The sequence below is a fragment of the Corvus cornix genome, chromosome 7 (assembly GCF_000738735.6).
Source record: "Corvus cornix cornix isolate S_Up_H32 chromosome 7, ASM73873v5, whole genome shotgun sequence".
NCBI lineage: Eukaryota > Metazoa > Chordata > Aves > Passeriformes > Corvidae > Corvus > Corvus cornix.
The window spans coordinates 14,177,901-14,194,838 of NC_046337.1; the positions used below are offsets into that span (position 1 = coordinate 14,177,901).

At 45.0% G+C, this 16,938-nt stretch overlaps 1 protein-coding gene across 19 annotated transcripts in view; it reads right to left on the reverse strand.

The window, feature by feature from the left end:
• Positions 1-16,938, reverse strand: part of BIN1 (bridging integrator 1) — a 95,154-nt gene that overhangs the window by 53,150 nt on the left and 25,066 nt on the right. For 11 of the 19 annotated variants that reach the window (XM_019290451.3, XM_019290446.3, XM_019290442.3 and 8 more), the window contains exon 2: positions 2,988-3,068. In XM_019290451.3, the coding sequence (XP_019145996.1) occupies positions 2,988-3,068 (81 nt within the window). Of the gene's footprint in view, positions 1-2,987; positions 3,069-12,194; positions 12,414-16,938 lie in introns of those variants that run through there. The other 8 variants (XM_019290445.3, XM_019290441.3, XM_019290440.3 and 5 more) reach the window with 1 other exon arrangement.

Consider the following 16,938-nt stretch of genomic DNA (forward strand, 5'->3'; position numbering starts at 1 on the left):
TCTGCAAGAGGGAAGATGCAATCCCCGCTGCTTGTCCTGCAACTGGGGCTGCGCTGAACACAGCAGGGTGCAGGCAGAGGTGGATGCAGCCTGTGCCAGCAGCAGCTTCCCTCTCATGTGCTTGGTGTGAAAGGCTGCAAACCAGCCCAGAACTTCCACACAACTGGCAGCTCTTGAAGGATATGGAAACCCAGCTGCTCTGCCAGGCAGAAACACGCGGTGCCAGGTGCAAGGGCTGCCACCAGCCTCGCCCAGTCCCCCCAGTGAGCTCTTCAACGCAGCGCACTGAAGTAAGCACTTTGGCAAGAGAAGCCAAAGCCTGGCACACCTCGGGCAGGAGCTGAGTTGCACCTTTACAGCAGGACTCCTACTCCCAGGCCAGCAAGGACAATATCTGGGACAGATCCTTGTGCCAGTGACTGAACAAAAGTGACACTGGGAAGCGGAAGGAGGGGGGAGCCTTCAAATGGACATTTGGGCAGGTTAGTTGCCAAAGATAATCTACCATGAGGGAATAATGTGGGGCAGTTCTGCTGCTTGTCAAGCTTTCAAGAAACACAGGCAAGACCTGCAGCTGCATGTTTGTGTCCAGCTCTTTCGTCACAAAGCAAATCCATCTGAGCTAAAAAGTTCCTATCATTCAGGGACCTCAGAGTGGTGCTCTTATAGGAACCTGATGGACAGAGAGTTGGGAAGTGCAATGCCTTCCCTTACGTCCACTCAACCACTATTTGAGAGAACCACAAATACCTTGGTTGAAAATGATTAAGTGATTTTTAGACCTGCATTCCATTTGATGACAGCCCACACACAGAAACATACGTCAAAGTGGTCCAACACAGTCATTACAGTCAGAGGAGCCTCTAATCAGCCAGTGAACGAGGCCACTGCCTGCTCACACCCCAGCCAGTTCCACAAGAGAGCAGAGCTGTTCTGTCACCAGCCTGCAGCAAAAGATCAGCTTTCCTCCAGACTTCCATTTCTCACTGGAGCAGACTTTATAATGAAAGGTCATAGAAATCTCAAAGATAACTACTACACACATATCTCATACATACAAAAATAAAAACAAGTGTGTACATATGCATACATAGCTGCCTTTTTATTCCCCTAGTCTACCTGGCATGACAATTCCTCAGCTCTGGGTATCCTAAGAATCCAGCTAACTCACACTCACAGCTTGCCCTGTAAAACAGGCATTGCCTGCATCTATTTTAGTAATAGGAAAACCGAGGGCCTAAGCAAAACCAGCAGACCCAAAGCAGCAAATGCAGAGCAGTCTCCAGCTTCTTTGATTAATTATTTGGGGAATTTAGTTCATGGTCTGCTCCACAAGACAGGAAAAGAAATTCAGATGCAAGGGATACAAGAGGCAGTGTTTCTTTAACAGGCTTCTCACTGCACCACTGGAACTCATGGCTTTGGAAGCCGAAAAAGCCATCCCAGACAGTCATATCTAGAAATTTGGATTTGAGTTTTTTGGTATTTCTCCTTTAAAAACGTTATTTCTTAACTACTTAAAAATTATACCAAAAAAGTCACATCTAGTAATGTCATGCTGTCAGAAAGCAGCTAAAATCTATTCTGCTGTGTACAAGAGAGTATCATTGCTGGACATGCTACAGACATGCTGCATGAACTTCTGGAGCAACAGCTACTATTGCTGCCAAGAGAACAAGCATTAGTGTCCAAGAATTTGCAATCAGCTCTGGTTAGAGGTAAGTCAAAGCCAGGCTGAAGGATTTTCATTACATTCAGCTGTGGCAAATCCCTACTCAGCTGGTTTTGTGACACATAACCACATCTGCTGAGTTTCAACAGACACGATGCAGCTGCCACTAACAGCTCTAGAAAAAGGTCCTAAATGTGTCAGGCCACAAAAGAGTAACAGATTTTTTCAGCACCACCTGAGCTATGCTGTGGCACACATTTCCTGCCACGAAACAGAAGCAATGCTTCCCCTGACAAGCACCAACATGCAAAACCCACAAGGTAACTGGTGTTTTCCCTTCTGGGAAGCTGAAGGCTCTAGACAAAAAACAAAAAATAAAGCAAAACACACCCAGCTGAAGATAGAAACCTACTGCTGTTGAAGTAGGAGGGTGGGGAAAAATTGCTACACTGTTAAAATATTTCTGTGCACTAAAATATTGGGGATGAGGCAGACACGCAGAAGAATAATGACTCAGGCCTGACACAGTGATTGTGCAAGTATGGGGAGGAAGTCAGATTTAGGTCTTAGCAAGGAAAGATGTTCCCTTTTCACCATTTGCTTTCTTTGTCTCTTCTGCCCTTCACTGTGCTTAGGAAGCCGAAACTGCCTTGTTCCATTTTATTTTTTTATTTCTGATCTGTTTCCCACCCTATCCATCTTTCAGGGACACAATGTTGCTCTTATATCTCTGCTTCCAGCGGAGTAGCAAAAATTACATTACAAAGCAACTGGCAACTGAAGAAAGTGTTCTGGTTGAGCTGTTTCTTTCTCTAAAATTGGGTCTAGAACAAGTATTATTTTTACCAATCTCTTCACTCTCATGACCAGTGACAGGACTGAGGAAACAGGATGAAGCTGAGGCAGGGAAGATTTAGGTGGGGTATCAAGAAAAGGTTTTTTACCCTGAGAGTGGTTGGGCACTGGGACAGGTTCCTCAGGGAACTGGTCACAGCATCAAGCCTGACTGAGTTCAGGAAGAGTTTGGACAATGCTCTGGGGCACATGGTGTGACTCTTGGGGTGTCCTGCACAGGACCAGGAGTTGGACTCAATGATCCTGATGGGCCCCTTCCAACTTGCATCATACTGTATGATGAAAGGGACCCTGGAAGTCACAGTGTCACTTCTTGTAAATGAAAACTTAGCAGTTATGGGTCACTTCAATAGGCCTATGTCATTGTTTAATTTAATGGCCTTTAATTGCATATTGCAGCAGATGACTGGAAGCTAATACTGAAACCCAGGGTGCAATTACATATCGCCAATTATCTTACCAGCTGTTTGTTGAAGTTCTGCACACACTGTTCAAACTGCTCATCTTTTGTTTCATCTGCTTTACCAAGCTTCTGAAGGACCTGCAGAGAGAGTGAAGAAAGGAGACTTCAAACACATATACAGCAAAGCAGAGACAAAGAAACAGTTGCACGTTTTTAGTCCTGAGGCTGAGAGAAGTTAAAAAATCACCCTTATTCTTGCACTCAGAATTTTCAGAATATTTTTCCACACAGTCATAGCTTGCAAACAGATTTACAGATGAGTCAGGAAGAACTCAGACCTCTTACATGCTGCTGTACTGAAGAGCATGACTGAGGCTTGTCTTTCGCTGGTCTAACGCTTTTTGCAGACAAGGCAATAGCAATCCAGTTGTTTATCTCCTGAACCAGCAAGACACAAACCACATCCCTAATATGCCTTGTGTTGTGTAGTTACACTTATCCCAATTTAACACTAGTCTCTAGTCCAGACAGGGCGAGGTTCTGCTCCCAGAACAGCTGGACAGTCCTCAAACACAGAAAGCTGTGCAGAGATCTCAGGGAGAGAGGGTGGCTGGAGCAGCGAAAAGTCCCACCTTCTTTCCACCTTTTCTCACTGTGCACACACTTGGCAAGGGCTGGCTGCTGAGAGCAACTGGGGACCTTACACCATTAATCTGTGTGACACTCAGTCCAAGTGTCACTCCTGAGAGTGTCAGCAGCCACCTCCCTGCACAGCACAGCTCCCCACAGCCTGTAAAGAAATCCTTATCAGACTACTTCCCTTATCAGCTCTCTCTCTTAGTTCCCTCTCCATGCAGCTAAGTGGATTGCTTCCAGGCTTAGAACAAAAAAGCATTTCATGTTCTGGGCTGGCAGGTATGTTCATCACAAGAATTCTGGGCAAACCTGTGGAGGAGGACAGCAGCTATTTGTCATGCCCCAAGCTACTCCAGCTGCAGGGAGACTGGGATATAATATACACTGTGACTGGTTAAGGTCGATTACATCAGCTCTCTTAATCAAAACTAAAACCTAACCATGCCAGAAAAAAGAAGAAAAAAAAAAAAAGCCAGGGACAGTAAAACCAGAGAAAAGCCCACCCAGTCCTCAGTCACAGGACGTTTTGGTGAGTCAGAGGTGAGCTACAAAGGGGGCTGAGGGAGCACCTCAACAAGCGAGGCAGCCCTGTCTGGAAAGGGCATGACTGCCCAAGAGGCAGAATGCACTGGAAAGCTGGAGTCTCCCTTGCTCTGCTGAGCACAGCAGAGCAGCCCTTTACCCACAGACCCCAGCTATCACGTTCAGCCCTTTTTGGGGAGAAGGGGATTAAGATGAAAATAGCAGGTGTCTGTTACTGACATCAGGTCTTCAGGTAGACCATTAGTAAGTGTTTCCAGACTCTGAAGGACTACCAGAGAGCCGTGACAGTCACCCAAACCAGTTTCCTCCAGCTGCCTTTGCTAGGCATGGATCTTCTCAGAGAGCACACAGGGAATTTTTCCTCTGCAAGGCAGGGATCAGTCTTTCATGATTAGTCCCTAAAATGGAATTGAAAAGGATCATGCAAAGGGATGTAGAACAGAATATTTTCAATTTGAAGTGACCTACAACAATCATTCAGTCCAACTGGCTATGCACCTACTGGCCCACTCTCATTATTTTTATACTGTTGAGGTGGAGGACACCTGTTACGGCTATTTGGCTAATCTCAGTTCCTCTCTCCCCCATACATGAATGGATATTCCAATCTTAGCCCTCACCACAGTAACTGACTGTAGTGGTAGACGTGATGAATCAGTGCAGTCATTCAGCATCCAGCTCCTAAATCCCCTTATTTCAGCTGGGATTAAATGTCTAGGAGGGACTCACTGTTTTTCATTCTCCCTCTGTTCAACAGCTTCTCTTCACCTCCAGAAATTGCTGAGGTATTCCAATGTCAGCAAAAGGAGGAAAAAGGATACACACACAAAGAGTGCTCTCTTTGTCACCGAGAGCTGAATCAAGAACCTCCAGAATTACAAGCACAACTTTCTACAGCTCAAGTGCCAGCAACAAAACACTGCAGCTACAAATGCCTAATGTGCTTGGTAAATCTGTCTACACAGCAGGACATAGACAGCATGAATATTCCCTTCTTCCTCACAAACCCTTGGCACATAAGAGCTTGTTGGAGAGAGAAGAAGCAATGTTGATTGTAGTGGCAGAGTCTTGTAGACCAGACACTGGTGTCTCCTGTGCTCACCCACTCCAGCAAAGGGGAGCACATCCCATAGCAACACTGCTGCTGAGGCTACACATTCCTCTGCCATGCCAGCAGGAGAGAAGGATTCAGTATGGCCCCATCTTTCTTATCAGGTGGTATGGGGAACCTCCTCCAGATACTGTTCAGCTGCACTCCCCCAAGCTGCCAGATCTATGGAGCAGAGAGTTCCCACCTGCTGGATGACTTCCTAGGTGTTCAAAGAGCAGGAACACCAATAGCACCCATCACTGATAACAACAAAGTATGCAAGCTGTAAATTCCAAAACAGATGACATTCTCAATGTGCAGATCAATAGAATTACTGGGGATATAGAGGAGACTTTTACAGGGCAATGCATCTGTCTGGCCAGTCAGGAGATGTGATGCTTTCAGGCCTGGAGGGGAGGGAAGGAGAGCAATTAACTGGGAGGAATCTGGAGTATGTCACCAGGGTCAAAGGTTTAGAACAGCCTCAGTGCTTCCTGGTGAAAAACACTGAGCAGCACTCACAGACTATTCATTACAGAGCCACGTGTCTGCTTCCAGCACATCCAAGGAGTTAATTTCCAGTCCCATTGCCCCCTGGGGAACATGCACACTTAGTCTGGGATCATCTGGTCAGCTGGGAAAATCTTGTTCCACTGTGCTGAGGTGCTCTGCACAATTCCTGCTAAATACTGGGCACTGGAAAGGGCTCTAACTCCCAGTCTATCTCTAAGGCAAAAGCTCCCACTGTAACAGGGAAGCTCAGGTGGGGAGCAGCTCTGAATGAGGAGAGAGGAAGCAAGGAGAAACCCTGTGTGATTCCACAGTGGTGACAAGAGGTGGGTTAAACAGGTGACTTGGGGATGTCAGCAGAGGAACAAAGCAAGGAAAACAAAACTAGTTACAAGAGAGAGGCTGTGAGAAGTGAATCCCTGGCTACACAAAAAACCCTGCTCTTGCTTCCTACGCTATTCCCCATCTGGGAGAAGAAGGCTTGTGCCCCATGTCTGCTGGCCATATAATGATCCCTTTTTTACCTGCTATGACATAGCAGAGAGACAACAATCCTGCAGCAGGACAGGGGTTATCTTCTCATAATGCTCTCTCTCATAACCAGATCTGCCCCACACGAACAGCCCAGAGGTCAAACCCCAAGTCATCTGAGCAACACAGAAGGATGGCGCCGCAATGCTGGCCCTCAAGCCTACTCCAGCTCCCCCATCAAAGAGCTGTGCTGGCAAGTTGTACAAACAAATCCCTCTGGACTCCCTGAACCAGGCAGGGATGGAGCAGATGGCCCTGGGTGTGCTGCTGACTGCAGACATGTCTGTGCTCACTGCTAATAACCCGTGAGCTCACAGGACAACTCCCCTCCCCAGGCTGGTACGTGCCGTCATAGGTCAGGCTATTCCGGGTGAGCCACGGCTGCTCCCTCCCTTCCCCTGCGACAGTTTTTAATCCTCCAGCTCACTGCAAAGCCAGATAAAGTTCGGATGGAAACTTCAGGCCCTTTGATAGCTATTAATGGAGCAGATTTACCAGGGCAGGAGACAGGACTCCACCGCAGCTCCCAGATCTCAGGGCAGATCAGAGATGATGTGATGCATCAGCTGCTGTCTGGTGGCAAACCACACCAGAAGCAGGCATGGATCTGGCATTTAAAAGATTAAGCAGCAACCATGGCTAGGCTCCTTGGTCTGCCCTTGACCTCAGGAGTCCTGGCCCTGCTTAAGGATAGGGCCCATTTCAAGATGGTGCAAGCTAGGGTGAAGAAGGGAATTCTTTGTATGAATCCGACAAAACACCTTGTGAAACAGATTTCAGAGGAGGCTCTAGTGTTGCTGTGGGTTTCAGTCTTGATTTAGTACAGTTCACTATGACAGGATGGGGCTGTCATCCCAGCCAGCATTTTTGGCCTCAGGCACCAGACATCTTTTCCAGCGTTTCTCAGAAACCAGTTCTCTTCTAATAATTATAGCTAGACCTGCAAATGCTCTGCATTTCTCACACATTACGATCAACAGGCACAGACCAGCTACTGTAGCATCTCCAAAGAGAGCCAAATTCCACCCATGGAGCCTCAGTTTTTCCTGCATTTGAGTAAAAGCAACAAGCAAAACAAGGAGACTCAGAGTTCAACTGAAGTTTTGAAAGCACTTTAAGAACCTAGAAGGCAAGATGCTATTAACAAATCAGTAAATAATCACATTCCTCTCATATCACTGATGTGTTTGTAATCTGCTGTTGTGGGCAGAACTATCTGCAGTAAGATTGGAATTGCTACACTTTGAGAAGCGAGGTAAGGAAGCAGCAAAAGGGAAATATAGAAATTCTCGTATCAGAGATGTGACATTTGCTAGCAATGGTCAGAGAAGTAAAGACATGAAATAGACTTTAAAAACAGCATTTTTTCTTAGCAAATTTGAAAATGTGCTTTGGGATATCCAAGTTGCAGGTTTTCCTCAAAGACCATTAGATTCACACAATGACTGAGTATTACCTAAATACCACAGCTTTGTAGGACTCAAAAGGAAGCATCTTATCTGGCTGCAGTTTACCCTTTTTTTGCCAGGTTTGTTACAGGTGGAAATATTCCTGAAAGGCAAGCCCCCACACTGATTAGTATAGGGTCTCCAGCTCTGCTTCAAGAATTGGGCAGGAAGGGAATGGAGATCGGGGCATAAGCCCTGTGACCACCAAACTCTCTGACACAGAACAGCAATCCCCATTAAGGACAGACACTTGCTGGCAATGCAGCAGCTGTCAGCATCAAGAAGCAGTATCAGACCAACTAAAAGGCAGTTCAGCTTTGCTCAAAAAAGCAACTGTAACATATTCACATTTATGCTTTCTAATAAAGAAGTATATGCCAGCTGCTTAGTGCAGCCACAGTTCTCAGTCAGCACCTTCCCTCGCTCCCTTTTGAAATATCAATGCCGCAACACAACAAAAGCCCTGAAGCCCCAAATATTCTCAACAAACCCCATGTAGACTCATTCTGTGAACCAATAACCTAGTAAAACTCTACTTTTCACGGCATATGGGTCACCCAGGCCAAGGACCAGTTTAGGGAATGCAACTGATGAGCAGGAAGGCAATAAAATAAAAGCATTTATTTTGTGTCAAAGCTAAATCTGCCTCTGAAACACCTGAATTTAGAGTGGTCCAGCCCCGATGAAGGGGAAGTCATTAAGCCCACAGCCAGGGAACTTCAGCCCTGCAAGTCCACATCTTACTCCCCACTGTATCAGAGAGGGGCTGCACTTATATCTTACTGACATGGGCCCACTGCCCCTAAATCACTCCATCTCCTGACCTCTCCACCCCTCACCAACACCACCTCTGACTTTTGCTGTGTCTGCCAATTCCAGTGCATAATCTCCAAGTCCCAAGTGGGCACTAAGCCAGTAACTACTGTGGCTAATTTTGAATTGCAATAAATTGGCATGTGCCAATGGGACAACTAGCAACAGAACAAATAAGTCCTTGATGCCAGGCTGCTGCCTGTTATTCCATGGAAGACATTCTACTCGGAAGAGAAGAAAACAGTGTCCAAGTCAGATGGAAAGCACAAAGCCACGTAACTTAATAAGGTACAAACAAAGGAAGTTTCATAAGCTTTTTTAAGCCTCATTTCTTCTGTGCCAAGATGCCATGTGACTTGTTCAATGAAGCAGATTTGTGCTCATGGAATACTTAGGTTATTGCATTCAGTTTTGGGGAGAAAAGCACGAGCGGCAGTGGGAATCTGCTCCCCCTCCAGCCCTCCCCAGGAGCAGGGCACGTCCTCCTGCCCTCCATGCCTGACTCCAGGCTGGTTTCGGGGACAGCCTGGCTTTCCTCATGCAAGCCTGACACAATTAAGTCTTTCTTTCACACAACTGGACAAAGGGAGATGGGGGTGGAGAGGAAGAAACACCAAACATATTAACGTTTCATTTTAAATTGAGGAAATTATTCCCATAGCTGAGCAATCACCAAGGCCCTTGGATCACCGGAAGATGGGAAAGGGCAATGTCAAACTTGGCACACACAGAGCAGTTCTTGTTTGCTTCTTACTTGCTAACAAGGTTCAATAGATCCCACAAAGACAGGATATTGCCTCTGTTACAGAACTAAGTGTTGGGAAATGAGGGTTCAATAGTGCATTTTGTTAGAGACTTCCTGAATGACCTGGAAAAGCCATTCTAATGTCACATCCATCCAGCTGTAAGGAGGAGTGTTTGGTCAGCATGTCACAGAGTCACCAAATTTATCTCTGGCATTTCCAGCTGGCAAATAAGAGAGGAACAGAGAGAGGAGATGACCAGTTTTCAGTGCTCAGCTCAAGACACACTGAGTTTGATTTTCACAGGTGTCCCTATAGCTAAACTATGTGAGAATTTTCATGCTTAGAGCCATATTCTAAAACAACTAAAAATACTATTTTCAGTTCACATAGCCAAAAAATATGTGAACAGTAGAGACTTTAAATCATTAGGATAGACTGCATGAAGGTCCTTTGCTAATGAAAGACCTTAAGACAAGCATCTCGAGTGTGATTTAAGCCAGATTGATCTCACTCTACACAAGAGACAGACCCTGTAAGGCCCTTCCAAAGCTGTTCTTCCCAAATCCAGAAGATGACAGCTTCAGTGAAGGTCAATCACTTTGTGTCAAAAAAAAATCCTATTCAGAAAGACCCCATTCCTTCCTCCATACAACACGAAGTACAATATAAACCCAAGGGTGACTAGATAATAACAGCATGCATAGCCAAAGGAACACCATGTATGTGTCAAAGAGCCACCACCTTTTCCTAAATACTACTGTATTAAAAAATTTCTGTAGGAGCCAGTCATGCTGCATTGCCTTGAAGGCTCATCTCAAGTATTTTCCTCTGACAGCTGTTAAACAGCAGCCTCACTGTGACCTGCACCTTCAGGACACACTTCTCAAGTTTAACGTGACTCACTGTGGTCACACTGAGTTGCATTTCATGTTTCATCCTTCTCTCTCACTCTGTAGTCAATATAGAAAAAAATAAAGTTCCAGTTTTCTCACTCAGAATTATTTCCTGGAAAACCTGCTTCCCCATAATGGGCTCAAGAAAGAGTTCATGGCAACAAGTTTCACCAGGCTAAAGTCAGCATCTTAAAATACACAGGACATCGAGTGTCTTAGGACCTTAGGTGACCACAAAGAGAAGAATCAGGTCTAACCCCAGTTTCTGGACCTTTCTCCCACAACTACCTCCACAGGTTTAGTGGATCTCAGGCTGTTCCTGTACCTGGAGCTCAAGAACCTGTCCTGCATGCTGTTGTTGGAGAACTCCTGTCTTGCCTGGCAGGTCAAAATTGCTATACCCATAGGTAGAACCCTGTGCCCAAGATAAAAGCCCTCTTGGACATGGGGCCAGAAGCCCAGTTAATCTTCTGCACTAGGAAAGAGGCCAGGATGATTTTCATTTCCCTGTTTACCTCTTCTTCTCTTTCTACTGTTTTCAGAATTTGCAATAACATCTGCTGACCCCACTCTCTGTCTCAGCAAGACCAACATCCCTGAGGACCCACATTAAAAGCATCTTTGTTTTTGGAGTAGAACCTACAACAGTTTCTCCCCAGCCCATTCCCACCCTACTGACAACACTCAATTCTTTCTCAAGAAGGTACCAAACACTTTGCCTTCAATTTCCATGCTGTGATCAAATCACTTATCTAAAATGGGCTTTGACATTTCCCTGCCTTAATGCCACTCCCACTCTGGGAAGCCTTCACTATCAGGATCTGCTAACACTGTCTCTAACTATAGTATATTGTCATCAAGTAATGCTTAAAAAAAATGTTCGAGTCCTTTACATTCTTACGAGGCTCACTGCTACTTCCCACAGAACTGGGCTACAGTATCTAAGTGGGATGGGTTGATTCTTGGCTTCCCAGAACACAGCAGTGGGACTTGTTCAAGTCAGAATTCTAAACCAAAAGGCACAGTAAGTACTGTGCAGCTAATCTGTGCTGATTCCAGCCTCATACAGACTCATTAAGGAAAAAAAATAAAGATGGCATTCAAGGGTACACAAAGCCCAGGGGCTCAGTCAATTTTTTGTGGCATCAGCTTTGGCAAAAAGCCTATAAATAACAAGCTCTTTGAAGAAATGGGAAAGCTCCATATGCACTCCCTTGCTTTTACTTCAGATAAGCACTCTCAGTGGGAAAAAAATTTGTTCATATTACTCTTTAATAGCTCCAGTTGAGTGCTAAAGAAAAAAGTACAAACTTAAAAAACCTCCAAAACCCCAAACTCAAGAGCTTCCCAATGTCACTGGCAAATATTTAAAAGCTACACCCCAAGCTCATTGTTCCACCTAATATGTTACTCAAAGTAATTTTTTAAAAAAGGAAAAGAAAAAAATCATGACTAGAACTGCTCCCTTAACAGCAGTATGTCCAGTGGTTTTTATTACCTGTCCAAGGAAAAGCTCAAAATATGCTTACAAGGATTTTTAAAACTGGCAATATAGAAGCCTTCTTTTATTCAAGACCCTACAGTAACACCCTCTCAGTGGTCAATAGAAAAAAGACATTTCTGAACAAATCAGCAGGTTTTTTAAGTCATACGACCAGTCCCTAGATTTTCTTCCATCTCAGAACAGGTTGCCAAGCACAAGCTCTCTCCTTCCAACAACAACTACTGTGAACACATTTGCATCAAGCAGATCTGCTCTACTAGATACCAGCAAGATGGACCCTGAACTTGGAGATCTTTAGAGGGAAGATACCACAGAGACTAAGCCAAGACCACCTGGTTGGCCTGGCAGCAAATGCTTTCATCTCTGCAAAGGCCAATCCAGAATGCTTCACTGTTTTTTCCCAAAAGCACAAACCAAGGTGAAGGACACAAGGACATTCACCACACCTGTATCAGGTACAGTAAAAATTACATTTCTTGATTGCACCATTTGGGGAGAACAGGGCCCTTGCCCTTCCACATTTCGCCACCTACATCAGGCACGGATTTACCAGCAGTGTGAAAGGGGATGCTGTCCCCCTGTTACCAGTCACGTATGTTCCCACAGCAGGCAATGACATGAGTTCAGCTGCCCCCTCCTCCCAAAGGATCGCAACTATGTCCTCAACATAGAGCTGTGCAGACTTCTCAAGTGTCTTTTTCTTATGTGGAAGAAGATGCCAAGGGCAGCTGAGAGAGCACAGCTCAGCTGACATTAGCACAGGGCAGCAAGAGTGCTGTGCTGAGGTTCTGCCACACCTGCACCAGACAGCAGGGACTGCTGAGTATCTGTATCTTGTGAGTTTGGGAGATGAAGCCAGAGTGGGAGAGGCACCTCAGGGTGCTTTTGCTTTTTTTGTTTTGATTTACTTTAAAGAGTGAGGGCTCCTTCATATGCTAAAGCAGCAGCATTGTCTGCTAAATCCTTAAACACAGTACATGGCAAAGCATGCAGTGCTCCTAGTTATCAACGCAGTCACTTCTGTCCTTCACAGTTTCCAGTTCTCAGATATCCAGATCTGGTTCAAGCTCAGCAGCTTTTATTTTTGATGGCAGTCTCAGAGCTCAGTTACCAGCCTTGGACAAGATGGCTCTGCTCAGCTTCATGCTGGAAGGGTGTCGACAGATGCTTGAATATATTACGAACAAGTGGACATGAGCTGTCACTCCCTAAGGAGAAGAAAAAGGCACACTGAGGAAATTTGGTCACTATAAATTAGTTGGAGGGGGGGTCTGTTAAAAGTTAAAAGATCTTCAGATTGTTTTTATTCCTGCTGTGCACCATACATTCATCAACATTAAAACAGGCCCATGAAACAACACAGGAACAGTAACTTAAAACTGCCACAAAGTATTTCACGGAGAGCACTAGGCAGCTAGAAATGGCTCAAAACATCTCTTTATTTGATGAAGTGCAGAAAGAAAAAGTATTTCCTATTCTATTTTCCTCTAAGAAAGGCAGTACCAATCTACCACTCATATCTTTACAGATGTCACATGGTGGAATGCCTAGGGATTTCAGTTCTATCCCATACACAGTTGCTGAAATAATCAGATTCATCAGTCAGCAGAACTCCTTTCATTCACAGGAGTGCTGATGGACCAACTCTTCTCTCTCACCCTGGTACTCCATGCCCCAGAAAATCCCAAATCCAGGCAACCAGGACTGCCAATTACAGCATCAGCGCAGCTCCAAAAGCCTGGTCTGCTTTGTATCATCATTCATCGTATGTGACCTCAAGGCAAAAGGCCTTTCTTGTTCCAGATTTGTTTGATTACAGTGGGATCCCGACCCTGGAGTTTTACTCTTCAGAAGTGCTGCAGTACTAATGCACTATCACACTAATGAGAATGAAACTGGACCATGTGTCCGGCTTAGCAAAGGGCAGAAAGGTTGCAAAGCACACTCAACTGAAAATCTTCAAGTCTCCTACAGAAAAAAGATGCAGCTTACTCCACAAATCTCAAGTGACAGTGGATAACACTGCTGGCGCTGCTTATGTAAGTGTAGTTTTGTGAACTTGAAGAGCAAGTACATTTGCACCTTCATTTCAGACAAAAAAGAAGCCAAACCTAGGAGCTTTCCTGTCTTATAAAGAATGGATGAAACCACTCTTCTATGCCGGTGTTGTTCTCAGTTCATCTGGTTTATGCATATGGCTTCTCTGGGCACCACTTGAAACCACACCTTTCTGCCCAAGTAACTCCGTTAGCACTGTCTGAAGTGACATGTCACCTCTCCAGAAACATGAGGCAAGTAAGTTGTTCATGATATTCACAGAGGGTTGAGGAGTTCCACCAGCTTTCATGGTACATTTTTCATTATAATGTCAGAGGAACGTTAGAGCAAATCCTTCATGCACCTAGTGGAGGATATGGAGCCTCAGGGCCTAGTCAAAGAGGCAGATATTCCTGCTTGGGTTAAAAATCTGCTGCCAGACCAGGCCTTGCAAAAGACAGCATCAGAAGAAAGTCATATTCCTGAAAGAATAGAAGCTTACCAAGGGTCTGTAATGGGAGACAAAAACATTCCTCTTTGGGTAATTAATCTGAAATAGCCCTCTAAGCAATAGTGACCAAAAAGTGCTCTCACTCAAGCACCATTTAACGGTGTCAAGTTATGCATAAGCTCAGGATATTTCTGGCTCAGCCATCACTGGACAAGGATCTGCTCCTCTCTCTCTCTCACTGTGCTTCAGTACCATTTGCTTGAAGATTAAACGGAACATGCTTCCCCTGATAGTCCTCATCCTTCAAGGCAAGGCTGAGAAGCACATTGCCAGCTCTGCTCTCTTGGTCTAGCCTGCTGTGGGAGGCAGGAGGATTTTTCTCTTGCAACAAGGTTCATTAACAGGAGACTCTTCTGAAGCGTAACAGGGATACAAGGCAAGAAATGAAATGTCAGCAGTCAGCTTAGACCACATGCTATTTCCAGATGGCTTATGGACATCCACCCACAAAACATGTCATTAGCTGTGCACAGGTGGGGGTAAGGCTACCAGCCAATTCTAAGTTCAGCTTGCCCAGAAAACCCAAAACCGCCCAGTCATACTGACAGCCCCACAGTTATGAATATTTGCCACGCATTTAACGAGAGCAAACCCAAAGTGCCAAAATAGGCAATAACCCTTCAACACTCTGGTATCTTAAACAAGTATCTACCGCAACTAGTCCACGAAAATCCATGAAGGTTTAACACCTCCCTCTTTCACATTCAGCCATGGTTTGAAATTCCGGTTACATTTTCATTTGCAGAAGACCTTTCCTGTTTTTGTATCTTATTAAGCACACACACGCAGACAAACACAAAATCACCATCTAAACTTAGACCAGAGAAGTTAACTCTGCTGTAAATGTCACCAGGTTTAAGTCATGGCTGGGAGAATAAGTTTGTGTTACTGTCAATCAAAAGCCAGGCAGAGACATATTGCTGTATCAAACACCATTGCCAGCTGTCTCCCCCAAAGCAAATGCAGGGTCTGTTCTCAGAATCTGCGAGCCCTTGCTGTGGCTATTAATAACCAGGGGAACTGTCAACAACCTGCAGCTCTCCCAAGGCCCAGCTCCACATGCCACCACTTGATGTTACAGCCTCACTTGGAAAGGCCTGAAATTTCAACTGGATTCATAGGAAACAAGAACATTTTATATATGAATCAATGCAGCTGCCCCTGGTTTGCAGAGCAGCACACATGAGAAGGCTAAGCTGAGCACAGGCTCAGCTCACCTACATCATCCCTCAGGGGTGTGTCACAAAGAACCAGCATTTGCTTTGCACCATCCCAGTCACATCCTACTACAGAGTGAGAGGGAGGCAGCCTGGCACTTGGAATCTCTCATCTCTGAAAAAGGGCTCACTGAAAATATAAGATTCTCTGGGAAACTGGTGGATACTCAATAACCTGGGAGCAAACCCCACTGCTTTTATTTGAAGGATTCCAGCTTTGTGGCAGTGCTTGTGGACAAAACCAGGCCCCCTCATTTTGTTTTGAATCCCGGATATGAAAGGGTGTAAAGAAGGGGATTGTCTTGTTACATACTACAGACTTTAAATTTCCAGTACAGACCTTTCAAAGCAGAACAGAGACAGCACCTATAGAAAAAGTAGAGTAATGAGAAGGAAGACATGATTTGTGGCTTTCTGCATGGAGCAAAGCTGGGCAGTACCTAAAGGAGGGGAGTTACACCCTTCACCTCAGTCCCTAGGCATGTATATCACTGGAACTACAGCCACCAGTATCTGAGCACTCCTTGCCCACCACATTACTTATCTGTTTATCCACTAAAAAGCACTTGTATGTCTACAGACATAATCATTATTCCTTCAATCCTCTGCCATCATTAAAATGACACAAATATCAGAATCAACAGTTGCTAAGACACCCACGTGCTCAGTTATACCCCCTGCTACTCTGTCCTGGCCTCCCTCTTGCTTGTGTTCTTCTGTTCCCCATCTTCACATGCTTTTGTTACACATCTGGTACATAGAAGCAGTGCCACAGTTCTAAATGGTCCCAGCTCCTGCAAGGAGAGTCAAACACACAGTTCTCACCCTTCCTGTGCAGCTGACTTCACCCTCAGCACAGTTGCAAAAAGGGTTTAAGGGGCCTCTTGGAAATTCAGGGGTCAGAGTCTGGGCTTCTCTGTTCCCTCCTACAAAAGTTGCACAAATCAAAGTCCTTTGCAAACAGTTACAATGAAGAACCATAAACTTACCGTGCCCAGATAATAAGCAAAAGGGGAGAGATGTAAAGTTACAAGGAGGACAAGTTACCTTGCCAGAAATTATTAACTCAAATTGTATTTTCATTATCAGCCCAGGATCTCCACTTTTAAAATACAACTCCCTTCCCCATCCCATCACAGCATTTGATAAGCAAAAGGCACCTGGTATTTACATAGGTTAATGTTTCTCATTTAAAAAAAATGGGATAAGCTTCACTTCGACGTAAGGAAAACTCCAGAAGAGTTTCAACATGACATATAAACTGATATTGTCAGAGTGGTTCTGATTTATTGCTTTGACTTTATCAATTGTGTTGTTTACAGGAAGCTTGAAATGGAGACAAAATAAAGATACTTTAGTCTGGATCTGAGCTCACTCCTGCATGGGGGCAAACTCTGCTGTGCCCTGTGGCCTTGCTGCATAAAGGTCAGCCATGATCACAGGAGAAGTTACTATACAGGGGAGTATCTGGGTCGTTAACACACAAACTTTATTAGCATAGACTTCATTTATTATGAAGATTCACCTAC